The 26,711-nt window shown below is 43.0% G+C and overlaps 1 protein-coding gene across 2 annotated transcripts in view; it reads left to right on the top strand.

The window, feature by feature from the left end:
* Positions 1 to 11,769: 11,769 nt before the first annotated feature.
* pcbp4 (poly(rC) binding protein 4) overlaps positions 11,770 to 26,711 on the top strand; it is a 145,069-nt gene continuing 130,127 nt past the window's right edge. For both annotated transcript variants that reach the window (XM_014168308.2, XM_014168310.2), the window contains exon 1: positions 11,770 to 12,063. In XM_014168308.2, the coding sequence (XP_014023783.2) occupies positions 11,890 to 12,063 (174 nt within the window). In that variant the 5' untranslated portion in view covers positions 11,770 to 11,889. The remainder of the gene's footprint in view (positions 12,064 to 26,711) is intronic.

Raw genomic sequence — 26,711 nt, 5'->3', positions numbered from 1 at the left:
ATCCAAGCCCGACGTCACCAATAAAACAAGAAAACTCATGGGCCCGGCTGAGGCATAGGAGCCCGACGAGCCGGCTGAAGCATGACGTGGGACGGGAACCTGCCGAGCCAACCGAGACCAGGAAACCTCTCGAGACAGCTAGGGCGTGACAGCCCGACGTCACCAACAAAACAAGAAAACTCATGGGCCGGCTGAGGCATAGGAGCCCAACGAGCCGGCTGAAGCGGGAGCAGGCGTGACACAGTTGTTGTTGTTGTTGTGGCTATTGTAATCAGCTCTAAGGAAAACAAGTGGGTTTAGACATTGAAATTACATCTTTTGGTGTCCGATGTTCCTTGAAGGATTTTCTATCGCTTGTCCCTACTCTTGTCATTTAGTCAGGGGGCCACCACAGATTTATCTTTCGGGCCATCCTGGATTTTGCCTCAAACCCAATATGGCATCCAAAATCCAAAATGGCTGCCATAGGTTAAATCAGTTGTATATATAAATGTTGTAGATGAGAGGCATTTTGTTAAAGAATTGTGTACAACTCATGCCCATCAAGACTGGTTCGGTATAAATACATTTTATTCTGTATCCAATATAGCCAACATAACTACTCTAAGACACCTTTGCCTGCATATAAATTGCCTTTGTTCATTTAGTATTGTGTTATTATGTCTTTAACAGGGTTTTAATACGTCTCTTAGTTTAACCAGGACTATGAGCTGCACTGCTATGCCTCTGTTATGTTTGAATAGCTGAATAGCTGAAGCCAACTAGCGTTTTAATGTGTGTTCATGTTTTTCACGACACAAGCACATAGACTGTGTTTCACAGGAGGTTGGTGGCACCTTAATTGGGGAGGACGGGCTAGTGCAGAATAGGTGGAATGGAATCAAATACATGGTTTCCATGTGTATGATGTCATTCCATTTGCTCTGTTCCGGCCATTAGTATGAGCCTCCACTGCTGTGTTTAGACAGGCAGGCCAATTCTGATATTTTCTTCACTAATTAGTCTTTTGACCAATCAGCTCTGTAAAAGATCTCATGTGAAAAAGTCTGATGCGATTGGTCAATCAAGTAGTGGAAAAAAAACAATTAGTGGAAAAAAAAGATCAGAATTGTGTAAATGCAGCCATAGTAGCATAACCAAGTTACAGGAAAACAACCTGTAATACAACAGCCAGCAGCTCTAACATGTCCCCTCTTTTCCCATCTAAAACTAAGTGGACAAGGTTGATTCCAAGTCTTTGAGGTGATCAAGACATGAGTGGGTCCTAACAGGATGAGGAGACAAAGTAGCCAGTAGTGGTTGTAGTTCTGGGGTCTGACCAGGTTACACAGCTAACTGTAGTGGTTGTAGTTCTGGGGCCTGACCAGGTTACACAGCTAACTGTAGTGGTTGTAGTTCTGGGGCCTGACCAGGTTACACAGCTAACTGTAGTGGTTGTAGTTCTGGGGCCTGACCAGGTTACACAGCTAACAGTAGTGGTTGTAGTTCTGGGGCCTGACCAGGTTACACAGCTAACAGTAGTGGTTGTAGTTCTGGGGCCTGACCAGGTTACACAGCTAACAGTAGTGGTTGTAGTTCTGGGTCCTGACCAGGTTACACAGCTAACAGTAGTGGTTATAGTTCTGGGACCTGACCAGTTTAGACAGCTAACAGTAGTGGTTGTAGTTCTGGGACCTGACCAGGTTACACAGCTAACAGTAGTGGTTGTAGTTCTGGGACCTGACCAGGTTACACAGCTAACAGTAGTGGTTGTAGTTCTGGGACCTGACCAGGTTACACAGCTAACAGTAGTGGTTGTAGTTCTGGGACCTGACCAAGTTGCACAGCTAACTGTTCATTCTGGGCAAGGTGCAGCGACAAGGGCAGTATCCTTCCTGTATCTCTGGCAGGATATTCAGGGCTGTGTGGTGATCAGTTTCCATTTCTACAACAGTTGTGTGAAGGCACTCAGCAGATGCAGATTGCATGCCAACGAGGCCCAATCACTAACTGGAATGTTATCTCAACCTGAATGATGCTGGGGATACTCCAGTAGTGGAATGGTCTGGTTGTCTGGTTGTGAAGGAGAGTCTGTGAAAGGGCTGTCACAAACAAACCTGCCCTTAGATCTTTCCAACACCTAATTACCCTGTGGTTGGAATTTTTTACATTGAATGTGGCAAAAAGTCCTGCAGGTCACTTCCTAAATATTCCTTTGGAATATATTAGTGTTATTTAACACTGTAAATTATGGGAATTAGTGTAAAATGACTCTAGCAAAAGGGAAAATCACCCAGTAAAATACTACTTGAATAAAAGTATAAAAGTAAATCATTTAAAATGACAGGATGCTTTTCTTGTTTTTTTTATTTATGGATAGCCAGGGGCACACTCCTACACACAACATTTATAAATAAATAAATTGTGTTTAGTGAGTCCGCCAGACCAGAGACAGTATGAATGACTAGGGATGTTCACTTGCTAAGTACGTGAATTGGACCATTTTCCTGTCCTGCTAAACATTGAAAATGTAACGAGTAATTTTGCGTCTCAGGAAAAATATACGGAGTAAAAAGTCCATTATTTTCTTTAGGAATGTAATGAAGTAAAAGTAAAAGTTGTCAAAAATATAAATAGTAAAGTACAGATGGCCCCCCCAAAAAACTACTTCATAAGTACTTTAAAGTATTTCTCTTATGTACTTTACACAACTGCTGTTTGGGTCTTTTGATAAATAATGGGGCCAACGTGTGACATTAAGATCAAATTTTCTAAATGGTTAGGTTTTTTTTAAATAAAAATGTATGCAATTCCACATGTGTACTTAGTGCAATATATGCAAATTGGCCCATAACTCCACCTATACACGCGGTCGCGTCATGCCATTGTTATGAACATTGTCAAGCCGCCCTCTAACAGAGGCACCATAGTGGTCCCCTAAAGTGGTGATAAGCCCAGTCATTATGGACGGAGGCTAACTACTGTTTAGTCTAAATTACACTATAGTGCCTGGAAATACGATGACATTGTTAAAGTGGTCAAATATTTTGTAGGAAACAACTGCTGCCAGAATTATCATGTCGTCAAATTGACTTTAGACAGATGGAAATGTTATCATTAGCTAGCAAAGTTCGTAAAAAATAGCTATCAATACTAACGTTAGCTAGCGAAAATCCAGTGGCCTCCCCTTAATCTTAGTTAGCTAGCTAACATTATACGGCATCTAAAGTGAATCTGGTGACATCAAAATGATGAAAAAGTTTTCCTTTCCTACATATTATTTGCCTCCTTTCGAATGTCATTGTATTTCCAAGCCACTGTGATGCACTTTGGTTAAATCCTCATCAGCGCTCATTGACGAGGCATTGCTTAGGACTATACACCAGTTGGCAAGTCAAATTCAAAGACTTTCAGGGACTTTTTCAAGCACTTCATTCTAATTTTCAAGAACCTCAATGTTAAACAATTGTATAATGGGTCTAGTATAGAACCATTCAATTGAAGCGGTGGCACACAAACGAAAGTGGCCACATCTCTCACAAAAATGGATCAAAAACTAATTCACAGATAATTATAAGGGAGCAGGAGAACTAATTAATTGACTAGAATAATTACAAGGACTTTTCAAGCACCAAATTGGGTTAGGCCTATTCCAGGACTTGAATTTCTGAGCTCCAAATTCAAGTTCAAGTTGGGTACTTCAAGCCCCTTTGTATTGTTTAAAATTTCAGGTGTAACATGGAAACCAAAATGTTATTTCATTACCAGATCATATTGAGAAGCCAATGTAAAGCTATGTAACTTGTTGTCATTATATCCAGAATAATTCATTAGTAAGAATAGCGTTGGGTTTTGCGCAATAGTCTATTCTGCACAATTGCGCACAGTAGACTGACTAGGTGTCCAATCCACAGCACATGAACTCATTACCTTTAATGCTTTCTCTGTTAAATCTAACAAGCCCCTGCTGTAAACAAAGCTGAAAAGAACAGATGATCAATATCAATTCGCTAGGGATGTTAGAGCCAACATGGATCCAGGCACAATTATCTATCTTCACTGGCACAAGTAATGAGACTCCAGTGGTCGCTTGTCCCCCCCCCCCAAAAAAATACGTTATAATAATTTAGGAATTCAGTCGGGGTCTCAACTTACTAGAGTTAGAATAGACCAGGTGCAATTTCAAAATGTGGTTGTGTATCAGCAGTTTTCCTCTTGTTATGTCTGTCACTGACAGTCACTCAATTAGCCATGTCAGCTAACACTTTTTAGATTGGTAAATTAGTCTAGCCAGCTATCTAAGCTTGTAGTAATCATGACCGAATATCGACCGGGCTCGCAGGGCACATTCCCAGGGGTCCTGACCTCCAGGGGTCCCCCATTCATTTTGTTAGTCATTCTCAATTAGATATCATATTAACATGGTGTAAGTCATTGTAAAATGTGTAGAATTGCAGGACATTAGCTTTAGAATTGTGACATTTTTCTCCACCCCTTGACAAAATGGGTAGAATTGCAGGAAATTAGGTTTAAAATTGTTACATTTCTCTCCACAATATGGCAAAATGAGTAGAATTGCAGAAAATGAGCTGTCAAACTGCTAAAGTGTTCTCTCTGCCCCCATTGAAAATCGAGTAGAATTGCTGGAAATTATCTTTAGAATTGCTAAGTTCTCTCCGCCCCATGTAGAGCATGTGAGCTGAGTTGAGCTGTGGGAAATCCCGCCCATTGCTCATGGAGCCGTGCTTGGTAGTCGCTCCGTGTCTTTTCCAACTGCTCTGCTTAAAACCGCTACGAACTCACATGAAGAAAAGAAAACTGCTGCTCCAAATTCACTCTATTCATTAAAATCACAATTTAACCAACACCCATCTATTGTTGTGACTAGCCTCTGAACCTACCAATTGGTTTTGAAGTATTGGACCTAAACCATATCGATTTGAATGAAAAGTATTTCAATAAACATGAAAAGGTGTATTTAAGAACGGCAGATCATTTCAAATAGGCTACAAGTCGAATTAAACAGCATATAAATACTCTAAATAGGTCAGGAGACAGAAAGGGAGACTAAAAAGGAATGAAAAATGAATTATTTAAGCTATATTATTTCAAGGCTGTAGCATATGAAGAAATACACTGTGAATAATTTGCCAATGCGACACAATAGGCTGGTAGGGACATAAAGCACTCAGCATTTAAACAACATTGTATTGTATTAAATCATTATAGTCTATAAATTGTGCATATAGGCTGTGACTTTCTTAGAATGAAATACAAATGAAACTAAAAATGACTTATTGGTGTCTTTGAATTCATTTTTAGAAACAGGAGTTTAGTCAGTATGTGGCTTCAGGCTGCTGTGATGGTGCCTGGAGAGCCGGCCAGCAGAGGAGAACATCCTTCCATAACTTACAGAGCCACTGGGGATGCTAAACACCCTTTTGGCCACTCTTGCCAGGTTGGGCAGAGATGCAGAGTCTATAGGTAGGCCGAAAGATCTTTAGGCAAAATAACCCAATCAATACTGAAAACTCCTTGAACTTGGGAATATTCCAGGCCTATTGTATAGATAATAGAACAACAATGAACGGAACATTTAAGAGACCTGATTTTTAGTTTATAAATACTTTGCTACAATGACACACTTAGCTAGCTACCCACTTCCTTCGTTTCTGTTAGCATGTACCGGTAGTAAGTACATCATCCTGCTTTCAGGATACATGTCTTTTCAGAATCCACAATGGTTCTTTAGTTGACGGACACTACATCACCACACTCCCTCGCTTACTCTTGGTCCTCCTCATCTTTGAAAGGTGTTTTATCAGTTTCTTTCTGAAAATATTTAGTGAAATCCATGACAGTAGCTAAAGCAAGGGGCTATAGCAGCACACAAGCAGACTACAGATGCATGCTGGGCCGGGCGTGCTTTGGGCTCGCGAAGTAAGCGCTACTGGAGCGAAATTGGAGCAGGTGAAAAGGCAGACGCTCCAGCCTTTGGGAATCTTGCTCTGCACGCCAATCAATTTGGGCACCCTCTACTCCTCGCTCCGCTCTAGCTCCACTCCGCTCACAAACTCTAGCCCCATGGCAAAATGTGTAGAATTGCAGAAATATTGCTTTAAAAACTGCTAAATTTTCTCTATGCCCTATGGCAAAATGTGTAGAATTGCATGAAATTTGGCATGTTTTGCCGCGAAGTGTGGGGCCACCAAAAGCCAGCCCTGCTTGTGACCACCTTTTTGCCAGCACGTGGACTGTTGCATGACAGCAGCTGTTCATCACTTCACTGTCATTCAGAAAATTCCTTCCTGAAACTATCACAGTGTAATTAAACAGCTTGACACCAAATGAGCATGCAGCAAGTATTATGCATAGTTGTTGAAGAACCACATTAATGACAGTATTCATTTAGGTTTATAAGTATCAAGGTAAGGTGACTCTTTCGGTTAGAAGCGTTCGATTTTGCAACAGCATACATTTTGGGGGATTTGTGTGCCCATGAAAACTGTATTTCCACTGGATATTATAGGTGAATGCACCAATTTGTAAGTCGCTCTGGATAAGAGCGTCTGCTAAATGTCTAAAATGTAAGATGTAAAAAAATGTATTCACCCTGTAACATAAGGAGACAGGAAATGTTAAGTAGTTACACTGCATTTCTGAGATCTCTATAAAATAAATTGTCAGACAGCTATACTGAACAAAAATATAAATGTTACATGAAAGAATTTCAGTGATTTTGCTGAGTTACAGTTCATATAAAGAAATCAGTCAATTGAAATAAAATAATTTGGCCCTAATCTATGGATTTCACAAGACTAGGCAGGAGCGCAGCCATGGGTGGGCCTGGCAGGGCATAGGTCCACCCACTTGGGAGCCAGGCCCACCCACTGGGGTGCTAGGCCCAGCCAATCAGAATTAGTTTCCCCCACAAAAGAGCTTTATTACAGACGGCTAGTGGTAGAGAAATTCATATTAAATGATCTGGTAACAGCTCTGGCTGACGTTCCTGCAGTCAGCATGCCAGTTGCACACTCCCTCAAAACTACAGACATCTGTGGCATTGTGTTGTGTGACAAAACTGCACATTTTAGAGTGGCCTTTTATTGTCCCCTGCACAAGGTGCAGTTTAAATAAACTTGTGAATTTTTGTTCCCCCCTTATATGTTAATGTAATGACATGATAAAAATTGGCAGATTATTATCAATGGCTTGTCAACAGCACTAATACGTTGTCCAGTGTTGGACATTTTCACTGGTACCCTAGTTTATAGAAAGACCAGTTTACGCCACACACACACACAGTACATTTGAAGATGATCCCTGGGCTTTGATGGACTGTAAAGGGGTTACAGAGGAGGTGGAGGTGGAGCTGGTAAAACATGGTGCATCAACACCATTATCTCAGTCAATCTCCAGCAAATCACACAATCACACACAGCATCTTTCTATACATTTGACCATCCTAATGGGCCTCTTGTTTGCCATAGGTGTCATTATGTCCTTGTAGGGATGTTGGAATAGAGACATCATGGAATACTGAACAGTTTTCCAGACCAATGCATGTGTCACCACAACACGAGAACTCATTCATCACACGAGAGTCCAGTTCAGGTGTCACATGGGCTGGCCAGCCATGGGTGGTAGCAAAATAGGTACATGAGAGCCTATCAAGAACAGTTCTGGGAGATTCAGAGGAGGACTGATGGTGGAGTGGGCCTATCAGGAACAGTTCTGGGAGATTCAGAGGAGGACTGATGGTGGAGTGGGCCTATCAGGAACAGTTCTGGGAGATTCAGAGGAGGACTAATGGTGGAGTGGGCCTATCAGGAACAGTTCTGGGAGATTCAGAGGAGGACTAATGGTGGAGTGAGCCTATCAGGAACAGTTCTGGGAGATTCAGAGGAGGACTGATGGTGGAGTGGGCCTATCAGGAACAGTTCTGGGAGATTCAGAGGAGGACTAATGGTGGAGTGGGCCTATCAGGAACAGTTCTGGGAGATTCAGAGGAGGACTAATGGTGGAGTGGGCCTATCAGGAACAGTTCTGGGAGATTCAGAGGAGGAATGATGGTGGATTGAGCCTATCAAGAACAGTTTTAGGAGATTCAGAGGAGGAATGATGTTGGATTGAGCCTATCAGCAACAGTTCTGGGAGATTCAGGATGGCATTAGCATTGGAGAGGTGTGTTGGTTCAATGTGGTGAACGCCTGACCTATAAGCTTGTCCCCATGGTTGTGTCCTCCCCATACACCAAGTCAACATGTTTGGCAACTCAAAGGGAGACTGGGCGATTCAGGATGGCATTGACTTTGGATAGGCACAAGTACTATGACATGTTAAGGCCTACTAATTGATAGCACTTCTTGTCAATGAGTGTCAGCTTGTGTTGGTTCATTATAGTGAACACCTGCCTCATCTGCTTCTCATCATGTGTACCCTCTAACATCACCAGGTGAACATATAGCAACTCCAGAATGGTGGACATATTGTTGTTTTAAAGCAATGTCACCAGCTCAACCCAAACAGCAGAAGAGTGCAACTTAACATCCCGAATGTGCATCACAAATGCAGTGAATACAGTGGAAGGTCATGTTGGATTCAGGCGGTCGAATCGGTCTATGAATCAAAGCTTAAATGATAAGAAGGTGACTTAAGGTGACCAATCCTGGAGGCACAAGTTATACCACAGTTGGGGGCAAGTTGTAGAGCTTGGAAGAGTGTGTCTAGGGTTCTCCTTCTTTTCATAGGAACCACCCGGTTGCCTCATTGATCCTCAGACGCTCGTGAATTTGAATATTTGGTGTTGCCATGCCAAGCAGTCTGTTGCCTTTTATATATCAGACAATGGTTTTTAATTATGGCAGGCCTACTGGATGCCCAAAAGTTTATTTAAATGGAACCTTTATTTAACTAGGCAAGTCAGTTAAAAACAAATGATTTTACAATGACGGCCTACACCGGCCAAACCCGGACTACGCTGGGCCAATTGTGCGCCGCCCTATGGGACTCCCAATCATGGTAAGTTGTGATACATCCCAGATTTGAAACAAAGTGTATGTAGTGACACCTCAAACACTGAGATGCAGTGCTTTGGACCACTGCGCCACTCGGGGGCCCTGAAACATAGTTGAATAAAACATTTATTGAGTACAGGTCATAATTACAGTACATGCATCTAGTTTAATTACACAACATTGGTATTGAGTACAGGTCATAGGTACAGTACACACACTGAAATATGTGTCTCATTTATGGAATAATGGCCATATTGGATTTGGAGGTAAATCTAGTGGGGCCCTCTAAAGTAATTTGAAAAGGTTGAACAAAATCCACAGAGGAACCTTGACTGAAAAATAAATGACAGTTTTCATTGTCTCAGCACACTTGTTTTCCTTAGAGCCAATTAGATTACACTAGCCACAACATCAAAACACCACATGTAGCTGTAAGGATTTCTGACAGGCAGGAGTAGACCATACAGCACTTAATGAGAGCAGATTTGACTTGGAAAGTTGTCTATTAATCAGCTTACGTACATCATAAATATGCATAGTTGATATTTCCGCCTATTTTATCTCCGTGTTTACAGTTCTGTATTTCCTAGATGCATTAAGATATCCTGATGTTGTTTATTTGTGTATGTTGGGCAGACAACTAACTATTTGTATTCAACATTTTAGAAATATTGAGTTACATGAGCTTAAGGGAACCTTTGTTTGCACCAATAAACACACAATGAAAAAAATTGAGAACTGGAAACCTACTAAATGATCAGCCAGTGAATACAGCATTTTCCCCAGACAGGCTGTGTAGGCTGAATTCTTAATAGCCAGACAGGCTGTGTAGGCTGAATTCTTAATAGCCAGACAGGCTGCGTAGGCTGAGTTCTTAATAGCCAGACAGGCTGTGTAGGCTGAATTCTTAATAGCCAGACAGGCTGTGTAGGCTGAATTCTTAACAGCCAGACAGGCTGTGTAGGCTGAATTCTTAACAGCCAGATGGGCTGTGTAGGCTGAATTCTTAACAGCCAGACAGGCTGTGTAGGATGAATTCTTAATAGCCAGCCAGGCTGTGTAGGATGAATTCTTAACAGCCTGAGAGGCTGTGTAGGCTGAATTCTTAGCAGCCAGACAGGCTGTGTGGGCTGAATTCTTAACAGCCAGACAGGCTGTGTAGGCTGAATTCTTAACTGCCAGACGGGCTGTGTAGGCTGAATTCTTAACAGCCAGACAGGCTGTGTAGGCTGAATTCTTAATAGCCAGCCAGGCTGTGTAGGATGAATTCTTAACAGCCAGACAGGCTGTGTAGGCTGAATACTTAATAGCCAGACAGGCTGTGTAGGCTGAATTCTTAACAGCTAGACAGGCTGTGTAGGCTGAATTCTTAACAGCCAGACAGGCTGTGTAGGCTGAATACTTAATAGCCAGACATGCTGTGTAGGCTGAATTCTTAATAGCCAGACAGGCTGTGTAGGCTGAATTCTTAACAGCCAGACAGGCTGTGTAGGCTGAATTCTTAACAGCCAGTCAGGCTGTGTAGGCTGAATTCTTAACAGCCAGACAGGCTGTGTAGGCTGAATTCTTAATAGCCACACAGGCTGTGTCGGCTGAATTCTTAACAGCTAGTCAGGCTGTGTAGGCTGAATCCTTAACAGCCAGACAGGCTGTGTAAGCTGAATTCTTAATAGCCAGCAGGAGGCAGACTTACTGAAGATTGATGTTACTGTACTGAAATTCTTCCATTCATGCACAGGAGGTTGGTGGCACCGTCATTGGGGAGGATGGGCTCATGGTAATGGCTGGAGAGAAATTAGTGTAATGGTATCAAATACATCAAACACATGGTTTCCATGTATTTGATGTAATTCCATTTGCTCTGTTCTGGCCGTTATTATGAGCTTCCTCCACTCAGCAGCCTCCACTGCATTCATTTGATTGGACATCTGTAGGCCTATACTTTGTAGTAGGCTACTGGCAGAAATAAACATGGTACCATTGGGTTGCCTTGCCAAATGTTTAAATGTGTGTGTACCTATAGGGTTTTATGACATGAACAAACAGCTACTGATGTAATGGAATTTTATCAATGCATTTTCAAAAGAAAATGTCGAGCAAGAGGAATATATTGACAATGCCGATGCCAACTGTGCCTTATTTAAACTGCGCATTTCAAACATGGATGAATGCACTGCATCCTTCAGTTATGGAGGAAATGGAAGGAACTAGGCCAAACATATTAAACATTCAGATTACACAGTAGGTTTAAGCCTTATATAGCATGTCTCAACTGTTTCGCTAGATGGCAGTGAGTAGAAGGAGAGGAATGCCAGACCGCTGGGCCAGCAGCTTGCCTAGACTGGCTTATACTATTTATTGTAGGTGACCATGGTTTGCAATGGACTGGAAAGCCAATTATTTCCTGTGTCGACACTTTACGGCTGTAGTCAGCCTAATTGTTCTTGTTGTTGAAATATAGACCTTTCAGCTACTGCGCTTTTGAAATGAGAAGTGATTCTAAATCATAAAGTAGCCTAATTGCATTTTTCCCTTGCTGATATGCAAATTTGTATCGAGTTAATTAAGTGTGATTGCAAATGACAAATCAATTTGTGATTGACTAGGATACTTCGTATTGCTCTAGAGAACACTTTCTAAAGTAAAATAGTTTTTTTTCTCCTTCAAATGAACATAAAATCCCACGAATCACTGTTCCGTTTTCATTACGCCACATATTGAATGTATAGTTCGACTACTGTAGCGTTTTATAGGTTGTTCTGGAAGTGGTTTTTAGGGCACAGTGGGGGGTGTATCGGCTATTAGCACATGGCCGTACCGGTTGTGCATTGTTTTCATTTTGCTTCTCATTTGTCTTGTGTAATTGGATAGGGCAGTCCGTAGCCGTCTCTGTATGCATCTCTCTCTCTCTCTCTCTCTCTCTCTCTCTCTCTCTCTCTCTCTCTCTCTCTCTCTGGTTTATTGTCACTCTGACATCAGGACTATTGCAGTTGAAGGCTCTCGCTCCGACAAGGAAATATCATTTTCAGCTACTATTTCCCAGAGGCTTTTTACACACCATACCAAGGTAAGACTTGGCTATTCATTTTAGAAAAATTTGCGTAAATATGTAGTTCTGCAACCCTTGGGCACGCACGATATGAATGCGGACTTTGAGACAAACTGTACAGTAGCCTTTACTGTCTCAGCCTAATATAATTATCTGGCACTGCAAGATGTCTCACTTTGTAATAGTGTGGCTCTCTGATATTGGCACATGAAATGACATTATCGTCAGCCAGAATCGCGGTTTTTCCGAACTTCCACCAAGAACTATCGGACGTAGATTGAATGCTACCGTGTAGGCTAACATTTTCACCAGACACAGCGCGGTGCCGCACACATCATCGGTATCATACATTGTTAAATGCGTGCAGTAGGCTAGGGGATAAACGAATTCCAAACACATTTATACGTCTTGAAGTAATTGTACCATCTGCGTTTGTTTTCTTTTTCTTTTGATTTTATTGCTGAGCTGAGGTGTTTGCTCGCATGATTCTGTTTATGATAAAGCGACTGACTGGTCTCAAAGTAGCATACCGAAGTTGAATAAGTAGCCGGGCTGACGCGCAGCGGGCTGACGCGCAGCGGGCTGTGATTCTGTCCCGGTGCTACAGAACACCTCATTCTCTGACTCCATTCACCTTATTGATGTTTCCGTGGCATATGGAACAGTTGGTCCCTACTCTAGACAGATGTTCACACATTACATTAGTAGTTTATTGAGAGTGAGCACATATTTATCTATTGTTTTGGGAGCTGAGGGGCTAAGAGCCGATGCAGTGACACAGAGCAGCGACACAGAGCAGCGTAGCACGGCTATGGCGCGATTTCAGTGGCAATAGAAATTATTATATTCTGAATTACATCATTTTGAATATGTATTAGGATGTAGCATTTTATATAAATACATTTTTCAATTTATAATGCACAAATTGATTCATATAATTTCATCATTTGAATTTCATGATTTGAAACTGAATTGAATTAATATTGCAGTCAGTATTAAAATGCAATATTTATGAATATTCAAATTCAATATGTATATATTCAGTTTCAATATGGTAAATTATATATTGCATTCATTGTCTGTATATCAAGTTTATAAACTTAGTATTTCAAGTTTATCAAAGTCTCATATATTCAACTTCTCAGATGCATTCAGATTGAGTTTTTAAATTCAGTTCTCTAAATTCAGATTCAAAACCAGAGAACACAGAATAAAACCCTTTCTGTGGTAAATGTTTTTTTTTTTTTAAGTTCAACAAACTTATTGTCTTCCTATGAATCTGACTCTAGCTTTTGAACCGTTTTGACTATAAGCTATTATGACCCCATTCCCAAAACACGCAGGCTGCCACTCTGCTGTTTGCATGACAGGCAGTGCTCATTCTGTATCCTTCATCGCTAGGCATAATTGATCACAATCGTATTGATCCAATTATGAACTGTCTTGGAGAGAGAGCCATCCTGTATATACACTATAGGCCTACATATTTTTCCCTGATGGTTTATGTTGTTTTGACCTTGTGCTCACAGAATCAAGTCATGATGTTCTGATCCGTTATAAGGTGTATAAGCCTCTCTGTGTTTGTGCTGTAAAAGTAGAAGGCTGGCTACTTGTATATTTAGAATGCTTTGTGATTAGGCCTAAAGCCAAAGCTCTGAGCCATAAGCCTTATTAACTGCTTGAATGCTGCATGCAGGATTTTATCACTGCCTGGGTTTTAATTGGAATTTGGTTGTAGGCCTATTTGGAACTATTTCCCATTATTTTGTCAAATAACCTCAAAAATATAATTAAATAGTAGAAGAAGAGTTCATATGTAAGGGTTTTAAAATAACTTGAAACCCTAAGTAGCATGGCCAGAAAACATATCTACTTCTAAAATAACTTGAAACCTTAAGTAGCATGGCCAGAACACATATCTACTTTTAAAATAACTTGAAACCCTAAGTAGCATGGCCAGAACACATATCTACTTCTAAAATAACTTGAAACCCTAAGTAGCATGGCCAGAACACATATCTACTTCTAAAATAACTTGAAACCCTAAGTAGCATGGCCAGAACACATATATACTTCTATAATAACTTGAAACCCTAAGTAGCATGGCCAGAACACGTATCTGCTTCTATAATAACTTGAAACCCTAAGTAGCATGGCCAGAACACGTTTCTGCTTCTATAATAACTTGAAACCCTAAGTAGCATGGCCAGAACACATATCTACTTCTAAAATAACTTGAAACCCTAAGTAGCATGGCCAGAACACGTATCTGCTTCTATAATAACTTGAAACCCTAAGTAGGATGACCAGAACACGTATCTGCTTCTATAATAACTCGAAACCCTAAGTAGCATGGCCAGAACACGTATCTGCTTCTATAATAACTTGAAACCCTAAGTAGCATGGCCAGAACACGTATCTGCTTCTATAATAACTTGAAACCCTAAGTAGCATGGCCAGAACACGTATCTGCTTCTATAATAACTTGAAACCCTAAGTAGCATGGCCAGAAAACGTATCTGCTTCTATAATAACTTGAAACCCTAAGTAGCATGGCCAGAACACATATCTGCTTCTATAATAACTTGAAACCCTAAGTAGCATGGCCAGAACACATATATACTTCTAAAATAACTTGAAACCCTAAGTAGCATGGCCAGAACACATATCTGCTTCTATAATAACTTGAAACCCTAAGTAGCATGGCCAGAACACATATATACTTCTAAAATAACTTGAAACCCTAAGTAGCATGGCCAGAACACATATATACTTCTAAAATAACTTGAAACCCTTAGTAGTATGGCCAGAACATGTATATGCTTCTATAATAACTTGAAACCCTAAGTAGCATGGCCAGAACACGTATCTGCTTCTATAATAACTTGAAACCCTAAGTAGCATGGCCAGAACACGTATCTGCTTCTATAATAACTTGAAACCCTAAGTAGCATGGCCAGAACACGTATCTGCTTCTATAATAACTTGAAACCCTAAGTAGCATGGCCAGAACACATATCTGCTTCTATAATAACTTGAAACCCTAAGTAGCATGGCCAGAACACGTATATACTTCTAAAATAACTTGAAACCCTTAGTAGTATGGCCAGAACATGTATCTGCTTCTATAATAACTTGAAACCTTAAGTAGCATGGCCAGAACACGTATCTGCTTCTATAATAACTTGAAACCCTTAGTCGTATGGCCAGAACATGTATCTGCTTCTATAATAACTTGAAACCCTAAGTAGCATGGCCAGAACACATATCAGCTTCTATAATAACTTGAAACCCTAAGTAACATGGCCAGAACACGTATCTGCTTCTATAATAACTTGAAACCCTAAGTAGCATGGCCAGAAACATATCTGCTTCTATGTGAGCTTCGGGTGAAAGCGTAAAGCTTCTTATAGGCGCTAATTACTAATAGGCTACTAACCTTTTCTCCTCTTTATGGCATGCCAGGCTCATGAATGACCTTAAACATGCATATTTATCCTCTTTAATTGTATTATATTTGATTTAACAATACACTGTACTATAATAGTATGTATTTCACAGTCATTTTACCCCTACTTCTGTGACAGCGAGAGAGACTCATTTGATATTGCTGATGAGATTGAGTCCAAAGCTAAAGTGTATTATAATAGAGGAGCTTGATAATGACAAGCTCCTTGTTTATCTGATATTATATGATGTTTGTGTGTGTGTGTGTGTGTGTGTGTGTGTGTGTGTGTGTGTGTGTGTGTGTGTGTGTGTGTGTGTGTGTGTGTGTGTGTGTGTGTGTGTGTGTGTGTGTGTGTGAGAGAGAGAGAGAGCATGCATGCATTTGTGTGAGTGTGAGTCTGAGCCCACAGTCTACCTATCAACCAACAACATAAAATAAGCGACCCACTCACACAACCTCCAAGCGAGAGGAGATTAATATGTAAGTTTTATCTGTGTGGGGGTTTGTGAACACATACTTCCATTTCAAAGTACTCAATCTATTCATAGCCTCAGACAAACAAGAGAGAAAAATGCTTCTGGGTTTGAGTCTGTCGTCAGCTTGGAGGAATGCTCCAGTAAGATATCAGCTTGGAGGAATGCCCCAGTAAGATATCAGCTTGGAGGAATGATCCAGTAAGATTTCAGCTTGGAGGAATGCCCCAGTAAGATATCAGCTTGGAGGAATGCCCCAGTAAGATCAGCTTGGAGGAATGCTCCAGTAAGATATCAGCTTGGAGGAACGATCCAGTAAGATATCAGCTTGGAGGAATGCTCCAGTAAGATATCAACTTGGAGGAATGCTCCAGTAAGATATCAGCTTGGAGGAATGCTCCAGTAAGATATCAGCTTGGAGGAATGCCCCAGTAAGATATCAGCTTGGAGGAATGCTCCAGTAAGATATCAGCTTGGAGGAACGATCCAGTAAGATATCAGCTTGGAGGAATGCTCCAGTAAGATATCAGCTTGGAGGAATGATCCAGTAAGATGTCAGCTTGGGGGAATGCTCCAGTAAGATATCAGCTTGGAAGAATGCCCCAGTAAGATATCAGCTTGGAGGAATGATCCAGTAAGATGTCAGCTTGGAGGAATGCTCCAGTAAGATATCAGCTTGGAGGAATGCTCCAGTAAGTTATCAGCTTGGAGGAACGCTCCAGTAAGTTATCAGCTTGGAGGAATGCCCCAGTAAGTTATTCTGATAAGAAGGATAAGGATAGGACACACTTAGCTAAGTGTATAGACCTGGTGTATGGGGCACACACACACACACACACACACACACACACACACACACACACACACACACACACACACACACACACACACACACACACACACACACACACCATACATGCATCTGATTAATGGTAATTTATGTTGTTCCACCAGTTCAAAGCATCTAGAGACTGTTGGGCCCTACAGTGGTATACTGTAACGGTGTGTTGGCAGACTAGATGCCTAGATGCCTGACAAATGAGACCCTATTCCCTATTCTGGTCAACAGTAGTGCACTATGTAGGGGATAGGGTGCTATTTGGGACTCAGAACATCAGTAGATGGTGTAGCTGGAAGTCTTTGGCAGATATATTGATCTCATACTTGCCTATAGTCACTGTGGCACCAGCGACCAGCCCTAGGCTCGCTGTGTGTGTGTGTGTGTTCATGTGTGTGTTCGTGTGGTGTCTGTCTGGCTCCAGCCCTAGGCTCGCTGTGTGTGTGTGTGTGTGTGTGTGTGTGTGTGTGTGTGTGTGTGTGTGTGTGTGTGTGTGTGTGTGTGTGTGTGTGTGTGTGTGTGTGTGTGTGTGTGTGTGTGTGTGTTCGTGTGGTGTCTGTCTGGCTCCAGCCCTAGGCTCGCTGTGCGTGTGTGTGTGTGGTGTGTGTGTGTGGTGTGTGTGTGTGGTGTGTGTGTGTGGTGTCTGTCTGGCTTCAGCCCTAAGCTCACCATGTGGCTTGGCCTTCTAGGATTCAGAGATGCTGTTGTTCAGTACAGCTACTGGCTCATGGTTGTCATACATCACAATATGGAATAAGATCAAGGATAAGCGGTTAGAGTGTGTGTGTGTGTGTGTGTGTGTGTGTGTGTGTGTGTGTGTGTGTGTGTGTGTGTGTGTGTGTGTGTGTGTGTGTGTGTGTGTGTGTGTGTGTGTGTGTGTGTGTGTGTGTGAAAGAGACATACTTATTCCGTTGTCTTCTCTCCTGATCTAAACTTGTATCACACTTCTCCAGTGTGTTGTTTACCACTCTACTCCTCTTCAATGGGGAGTCTTTTTCCATCAATGTCACTGTTCCTTTCACTCTGCCTCCCACTTCCTCTCCTCTCAGCTCGGCTTCCTTTGCTGCTAACGTTTCTCAAGCTCTTTGACATGTTCTCTTGAGACGCTGCAGTTTTATAAGTCAGAACATTTTAGGCCTACACTGCAACAATAGAATGCATTAGCAGACTTTAGAATGGCGAAGACAAAAGAGAGTCCGCAGCAGAACAAAGCATAATGAACTAGATTCTAGAATGGTGACGTCATACTGTAAGTGATGTAGGCCTCAGCTAGCTATCCCAGTCACTGTTGAAGAATGGGCATATTGTCCCTCTGTCTCCCTGTGCCAGAGTATGACAGGAACAACAACATATTTCCAACCAGACCTGCAAAGGATTCAAATACTATTTGAAATCATTCAGATGCTTTGAGCGTGTGCTCTAGCCTGCCTGGAGGTTTACCATTTTGGGACTAGGAATAGGGGGCCATTTTGGGACTAGGAATAGGGGGCCATTTTGGGACTAGGAATAGGGGGCCATTTTGGGACTAGGAATAGGGGGCCATTTTGGGACTAGGAATAGGGGGCCATTTTAGGATGTAGGCCAGGTCGGTTTTCAACACAGACATCTCTTTTACATAAAACCGTCCCAGTTGGTTCTGGTTCAATCCAGCAGAGGAATGTAGGTCAGTCTTAACTGACACTCAGACACCTTTAATTAAATGTTCTATTCTCTTATTCACTCTCTCTACTTTCTTTCTCTCTCTCTCTCTCTCTCTCTCTCTCTCTGTCTCTCTCTCTGTCTCTCTCTCTCTTTTTCTTCTCTCTCTCGCAAGCTGTCTCTGTTTCACTCTGTTTCTATCTACCTCTCTTGCTCACTCTCTCACTCACTCACTCACTCACTCACTCACTCACTCACTCACTCACTCACTCACTCACTCACTCACTCACTCACTCACTCACTCACTCACTCACTCACTCACTCACTCACTCACTCACTCACTCACTTAGGTACTTTTCTATCTTACTGATGTCTGGGCAGGCTTAAAAAAACCATCTTGAATTAAAAGCTATAATTTTAAAAATACAAATTAAAAATACAAATGCAATTTCCACTCGCATGATGTTAATTATTTGATTATTCATTCTATATGTATATTTGAATGATAATTGATGCCAAGCCAGTTTGCTAATTGCTCAACACCTAATGAAGGCTTTCAAGGCTGTGTGAATACATCTTCTGTATTGTTTTCACAGAGGAAAGAAAGAGGAAGAAAGAGGGTCATATTTTCAAAACATGAATCTGTCAGATATTGAACAAAAAAAAACATACTTTATTGCTATTCGTCTTTCATTACATTGTACCATCACACATTGTAATAAAATAAACACAAACGTGTGCAGTCCAGTCCTCTTTGGCCTTCAAGCCTGTTCCTCTCCTCTCTTAGTGTGCAAGTGGAAGGGTTAGTGTGTGGAAGTGTGTAGCCTAAGTGGAGGGGTTGAGTGCACAAGTGTGTGGCCTAAGTGGAGAGGATGAGTGCACAAGTGTGTAGCCTAAGTGGAGGTTAGACCTCTGGGCCCTGTGAGTCAGAGATGCTCAGAGCTCTAGAACTGTAGAAGCAGTAGCAATAAACCTCTGATTTCAAAGCACTCTGAAGCCTCCCAGGGATAATGTGGAGCAATGAAAGCTGCTCGAAATCTCTCTCTCTCTCGCTCTCTCTCTCTCTCTCTCTTGCTCTGGCATCAGATTGGAGGCTTACAGGTTAATGACTTACCTCAGGGAACAAAAGGAGAAAAGCCCTTGTGCAGGAGGAGTGTTATGACGTGTGTAGAGCAACACTGAGATATATTACTGGGATAACACTTTACTTAAAGCCTGCAGGCATAATGGAGTAAAGTGGTACCATTACTGCTAATATAAATGCTTTCTGATATGAGGGGCAACTCTGCGCACTATTCGAGAAGAGTAGTTCTTCAGGCAGGTATTATTACTGAATTTCCACGTAGAATATTGGTGGTGAAATAATAAAAGTGTCTTTAGTACAGAGTCCTTTATGTTAATCTCATAGCATGCTATGTTCCTTCCCTTTTAGAGGATGCTTCTCCGCGTCAGGGTCCATTTGACAGGAAACCCTGGTGATAAAGTCTACTGTCTCTCCCCCCTCAAACCAACCTGGTGTTATAGTCTCTCCTCCCCTCAAACCAACCTTGTGTTATAGTCTCTCCTCCCCTCAAACCAACCTGGTGTTATAGTCTCTCCTCCCCTCAAACCAACCTGGTGTTATAGTCTCTCCTCCCCTCAAACCAACCTGGTGTTATAGTCTCTCCTCAAACCAACCTGGTGTTATAGTCTCTCCTCCCCTCAAACCAACCTGGTGTTATAGTCTCTCCTCCCCTCAAACCAACCTGGTGTTATAGTCTCTCCTCAAACCAACCTGGTGTTATAGTCTCTCCTCAAACCAACCTGGTGTTATAGTCTCTCCCCCCTCAAACCAACCTGGTGTTATAGTCTCTCCTCCCCTCAAACCAACCTGGTGTTATAGTCTCTCCTCAAACCAACCTGGTGTTATAGTCTCTCCTCTCCTCAAACCAACCTGGTGTTATAGTCTCTCCTCTCCTCAAACCAACCTGGTGTTATAGTCTCTCCTCAAACCAACCTGGTGTTATAGTCTCTCCTCTCCTCAAACCAACCTGGTGTTATAGTCTCTCCTCTCCTCAAACCAACCTGGTGTTATAGTCTCTCCTCTCCTCAAACCAACCTGGTGTTATAGTCTCTCCTCCCCTCAAACCAACCTGGTGTTATAGTCTCTCCTCCCCTCAAACCAACCTGGTGTTATAGTCTCTCCTCCCCTCAAACCAACCTGGTGTTATAGTCTCTCCTCTCCTCAAACCAACCTGGTGTTATAGTCTCTCCTCTCCTCAAACCAACCTGGTGTTATAGTCTCTCCTCAAACCAACCTGGTGTTATAGTCTCTCCTCTCCTCAAACCAACCTGGTGTTATAGTCTCTCCTCCCCTCAAACCAACCTGGTGTTATAGTCTCTCCTCCCCTCAAACCAACCTGGTGTTATAGTCTCTCCTCTCCTCAAACCAACCTGGTGTTATAGTCTCTCCTCAAACCAACCTGGTGTTATAGTCTCTCCTCTCCTCAAACCAACCTGGTGTTATAGTCTCTCCTCCCCTCAAACCAACCTGGTGTTATAGTCTCTCCTCCCCTCAAACCAACCTGGTGTTATAGTCTCTCCTCTCCTCAAACCAACCTGGTGTTATAGTCTCTCCTCAAACCAACCTGGTGTTATAGTCTCTCCTCTCCTCAAACCAACCTTGTGTTATAGTCTCTCCTCAAACCAACCTGGTGTTATAGTCTCTCCTCTCCTCAAACCAACCTGGTGTTATAGTCTCTCCTCAAACCAACCTGGTGTTATAGTCTCTCCTCTCCTCAAACCAACCTGGTGTTATAGTCTCTCCTCTCCTCAAACCAACCTGGTGTTATAGTCTCTCCTCCCCTCAAACCAACCTGGTGTTATAGTCTCTCCTCTCCTCAAACCAACCTGGTGTTATAGTCTCTCCTCTCCTCAAACCAACCTGGTGTTATAGTCTCTCCTCCCCTCAAACCAACCTGGTGTTATAGTCTCTCCTCTCCTCAAACCAACCTGGTGTTATAGTCTCTCCTCCCCTCAAACCAACCTGGTGTTATAGTCTCTCCTCCCCTCAAACCAACCTGGTGTTATAGTCTCTCCTCCCCTCAAACCAACCTGGTGTTATAGTCTCTCCTCCCCTCAAACCAACCTGGTGTTATAGTCTCTCCTCCCCTCAAACCAACCTGGTGTTATAGTCTCTCCTCTCCTCAAACCAACCTGGTGTTATAGTCTCTCCTCTCCTCAAACCAACCTGGTGTTATAGTCTCTCCTCCCCTCAAACCAACCTGGTGTTATAGTCTCTCCTCTCCTCAAACCAACCTGGTGTTATAGTCTCTCCTCCCCTCAAACCAACCTGGTGTTATAGTCTCTCCTCAAACCAACCTGGTGTTATAGTCTCTCCTCTCCTCAAACCAACCTGGTGTTATAGTCTCTCCTCCCCTCAAACCAACCTGGTGTTATAGTCTCTCCTCTCCTCAAACCAACCTGGTGTTATAGTCTCTCCTCCCCTCAAACCAACCTGGTGTTATAGTCTCTCCTCTCCTCAAACCAACCTTGTGTTATAGTCTCTCCTCAAACCAACCTGGTGTTATAGTCTCTCCTCCCCTCAAACCAACCTGGTGTTATAGTCTCTCCTCTCCTCAAACCAACCTGGTGTTATAGTCTCTCCTCTCCTCAAACCAACCTGGTGTTATAGTCTCTCCTCAAACCAACCTGGTGTTATAGTCTCTCCTCTCCTCAAACCAACCTGGTGTTATAGTCTCTCCTCCCCTCAAACCAACCTGGTGTTATAGTCTCTCCTCCCCTCAAACCAACCTGGTGTTATAGTCTCTCCTCCCCTCAAACCAACCTGGTGTTATAGTCTCTCCTCTCCTCAAACCAACCTGGTGTTATAGTCTCTCCTCAAACCAACCTGGTGTTATAGTCTCTCCTCTCCTCAAACCAACCTGGTGTTATAGTCTCTCCTCCCCTCAAACCAACCTGGTGTTATAGTCTCTCCTCCCCTCAAACCAACCTGGTGTTATAGTCTCTCCTCCCCTCAAACCAACCTGGTGTTATAGTCTCTCCTCAAACCAACCTGGTGTTATAGTCTCTCCTCTCCTCAAACCAACCTGGTGTTATAGTCTCTCCTCAAAACAACCTGGTGTTATAGTCTCTCCTCTCCTCAAACCAACCTGGTGTTATAGTCTCTCCTCAAACCAACCTGGTGTTATAGTCTCTCCTCTCCTCAAACCAACCTGGTGTTATAGTCTCTCCTCCCCTCAAACCAACCTGGTGTTATAGTCTCTCCTCCCCTCAAACCAACCTGGTGTTATAGTCTCTCCTCCCCTCAAACCAACCTGGTGTTATAGTCTCTCCTCCCCTCAAACCAACCTGGTGTTATAGTCTCTCCTCCCCTCAAACCAACCTGGTGTTATAGTCTCTCCTCCCCTCAAACCAACCTGGTGTTATAGTCTCTCCTCCCCTCAAACCAACCTGGTGTTATAGTCTCTCCTCTCCTCAAACCAACCTGGTGTTATAGTCTCTCCTCCCCTCAAACCAACCTGGTGTTATAGTCTCTCCTCTCCTCAAACCAACCTGGTGTTATAGTCTCTCCTCCCCTCAAACCAACCTGGTGTTATAGTCTCTCCTCAAACCAACCTGGTGTTATAGTCTCTCCTCTCCTCAAACCAACCTGGTGTTATAGTCTCTCCTCTCCTCAAACCAACCTGGTGTTATAGTCTCTCCTCCCCTCAAACCAACCTGGTGTTATAGTCTCTCCTCTCCTCAAACCAACCTTGTGTTATAGTCTCTCCTCCCAAACCAACCTGGTGTTATAGTCTCTCCTCCCCTCAAACCAACCTGGTGTTATAGTCTCTCCTCTCCTCAAACCAACCTGGTGTTATAGTCTCTCCTCTCCTCAAACCAACCTGGTGTTATAGTCTCTCCTCCCCTCAAACCAACCTGGTGTTATAGTCTCTCCTCAAACCAACCTGGTGTTATAGTCTCTCCTCCCCTCAAACCAACCTTGTGTTATAGTCTCTCCTCAAACCAACCTGGTGTTATAGTCTCTCCTCTCCTCAAACCAACCTTGTGTTATAGTCTCTCCTCAAACCAACCTGGTGTTATAGTCTCTCCTCCCCTCAAACCAACCTGGTGTTATAGTCTCTCCTCCCCTCAAACCAACCTGGTGTTATAGTCTCTCCTCTCCTCAAACCAACCTGGTGTTATAGTCTCTCCTCCCCTCAAACCAACCTGGTGTTATAGTCTCTCCTCTCCTCAAACCAACCTGGTGTTATAGTCTCTCCTCCCCTCAAACCAACCTGGTGTTATAGTCTCTCCTCCCCTCAAACCAACCTGGTGTTATAGTCTCTCCTCCCCTCAAACCAACCTGGTGTTATAGTCTCTCCTCTCCTCAAACCAACCTGGTGTTATAGTCTCTCCTCTCCTCAAACCAACCTGGTGTTATAGTCTCTCCTCCCCTCAAACCAACCTGGTGTTATAGTCTCTCCTCTCCTCAAACCAACCTGGTGTTATAGTCTCTCCTCTCCTCAAACCAACCTGGTGTTATAGTCTCTCCTCTCCTCAAACCAACCTGGTGTTATAGTCTCTCCTCAAACCAACCTGGTGTTATAGTCTCTCCTCCCCTCAAACCAACCTGGTGTTATAGTCTCTCCTCTCCTCAAACCAACCTGGTGTTATAGTCTCTCCTCCCCTCAAACCAACCTGGTGTTATAGTCTCTCCTCCCCTCAAACCAACCTGGTGTTATAGTCTCTCCTCCCCTCAAACCAACCTGGTGTTATAGTCTCTCCTCCCCTCAAACCAACCTGGTGTTATAGTCTCTCCTCAAACCAACCTGGTGTTATAGTCTCTCCTCTCCTCAAACCAACCTGGTGTTATAGTCTCTCCTCAAACCAACCTGGTGTTATAGTCTCTCCTCTCCTCAAACCAACCTGGTGTTATAGTCTCTCCTCCCCTCAAACCAACCTGGTGTTATAGTCTCTCCTCTCCTCAAACCAACCTGGTGTTATAGTCTCTCCTCCCCTCAAACCAACCTGGTGTTATAGTCTCTCCTCTCCTCAAACCAACCTGGTGTTATAGTCTCTCCTCTCCTCAAACCAACCTGGTGTTATAGTCTCTCCTCAAACCAACCTGGTGTTATAGTCTCTCCTCTCCTCAAACCAACCTGGTGTTATAGTCTCTCCTCCCCTCAAACCAACCTGGTGTTATAGTCTCTCCTCAAACCAACCTGGTGTTATAGTCTCTCCTCTCCTCAAACCAACCTGGTGTTATAGTCTCTCCTCCCCTCAAACCAACCTGGTGTTATAGTCTCTCCTCCCCTCAAACCAACCTGGTGTTATAGTCTCTCCTCTCCTCAAACCAACCTGGTGTTATAGTCTCTCCTCAAACCAACCTGGTGTTATAGTCTCTCCTCCCCTCAAACCAACCTGGTGTTATAGTCTCTCCTCTCCTCAAACCAACCTGGTGTTATAGTCTCTCCTCCCCTCAAACCAACCTTGTGTTATAGTCTCTCCTCCCCTCAAACCAACCTGGTGTTATAGTCTCTCCTCTCCTCAAACCAACCTGGTGTTATAGTCTCTCCTCCCCTCAAACCAACCTGGTGTTATAGTCTCTCCTCAAACCAACCTGGTGTTATAGTCTCTCCTCTCCTCAAACCAACCTGGTGTTATAGTCTCTCCTCCCCTCAAACCAACCTGGTGTTATACTCTCTCCTCCCCTCAAACCAACCTTGTGTTATAGTCTCTCCTCTCCTCAAACCAACCTGGTGTTATAGTCTCTCCTCCCCTCAAACCAACCTGGTGTTATAGTCTCTCCTCTCCTCAAACCAACCTGGTGTTATAGTCTCTCCTCTCCTCAAACCAACCTGGTGTTATAGTCTCTCCTCTCCTCAAACCAACCTGGTGTTATAGTCTCTCCTCTCCTCAAACCAACCTGGTGTTATAGTCTCTCCTCCCCTCAAACCAACCTGGTGTTATAGTCTCTCCTCAAACCAACCTGGTGTTATAGTCTCTCCTCTCCTCAAACCAACCTGGTGTTATAGTCTCTCCTCAAACCAACCTGGTGTTATAGTCTCTCCTCTCCTCAAACCAACCTGGTGTTATAGTCTCTCCTCCCCTCAAACCAACCTGGTGTTATAGTCTCTCCTCCCCTCAAACCAACCTGGTGTTATAGTCTCTCCTCCCCTCAAACCAACCTGGTGTTATAGTCTCTCCTCTCCTCAAACCAACCTGGTGTTATAGTCTCTCCTCTCCTCAAACCAACCTGGTGTTATAGTCTCTCCTCTCCTCAAACCAACCTGGTGTTATAGTCTCTCCTCTCCTCAAACCAACCTTGTGTTATAGTCTCTCCTCAAACCAACCTTGTGTTATAGTCTCTCCTCAAACCAACCTGGTGTTATAGTCTCTCCTCCCCTCAAACCAACCTGGTGTTATAGTCTCTCCTCCCCTCAAACCAACCTGGTGTTATAGTCTCTCCTCAAACCAACCTGGTGTTATAGTCTCTCCTCCCCTCAAACCAACCTGGTGTTATAGTCTCTCCTCCCCTCAAACCAACCTGGTGTTATAGTCTCTCCTCCCCTCAAACCAACCTGGTGTTATAGTCTCTCCTCAAACCAACCTGGTGTTATAGTCTCTCCTCAAACCAACCTGGTGTTATAGTCTCTCCTCAAACCAACCTGGTGTTATAGTCTCTCCTCCCCTCAAACCGTCCAGCAGGCCTCCAATCATCCGAGTAAAGCAGTTTAACACAGGCAGGGCTCTCTCATCTCTAATGTGCAACTACTCCCACCAGATCTAGGTCAAATGGTTTGTCTTGTTGAAGATTTAGTCTGCGATCTGGGAAGCTATTTTGATTGTCATTTCAAGTCTTGATATATACCCATTTATTCTTGGAGAATATTTGCAGTTACATGTATTACTATACTATAATCCAAAATAGTACTATATTACTGTATTACATTACTATAATCTCCAAATATGTTTTTATTTCATTGTTTACAAAAAATAGTAATGTAAATAATGTAACATTGAAACCATGACGATGTCCTGGATCTATAGCGACCCCAACCCCATCCCTCAACTGTATATCAAAACAAGTGGCAGGGCTGCCGTTTTGTTGCTTTTTCCAATCTCTGAATGTAGCTTTAATCTCATTAAGAGGCAAGGGGCGACCTGCCCTGCATGGACCCCGACCCGTCTGAAAGAAGAAGGAAACACATAGGGTCAGGGTATCTTGCATGGTCAGGGTAGGGTATCTGGCATGGTCAGGGTATCTGGCATGGACAGGGTATCT

This window comes from Salmo salar, chromosome ssa22 (genome assembly GCF_905237065.1).
Source record: "Salmo salar chromosome ssa22, Ssal_v3.1, whole genome shotgun sequence".
Lineage (NCBI taxonomy): Eukaryota > Metazoa > Chordata > Actinopteri > Salmoniformes > Salmonidae > Salmo > Salmo salar.
Note: the sequence above shows the minus strand (reverse complement) of the source record. Positions and strands in the feature narration are given on the sequence as shown.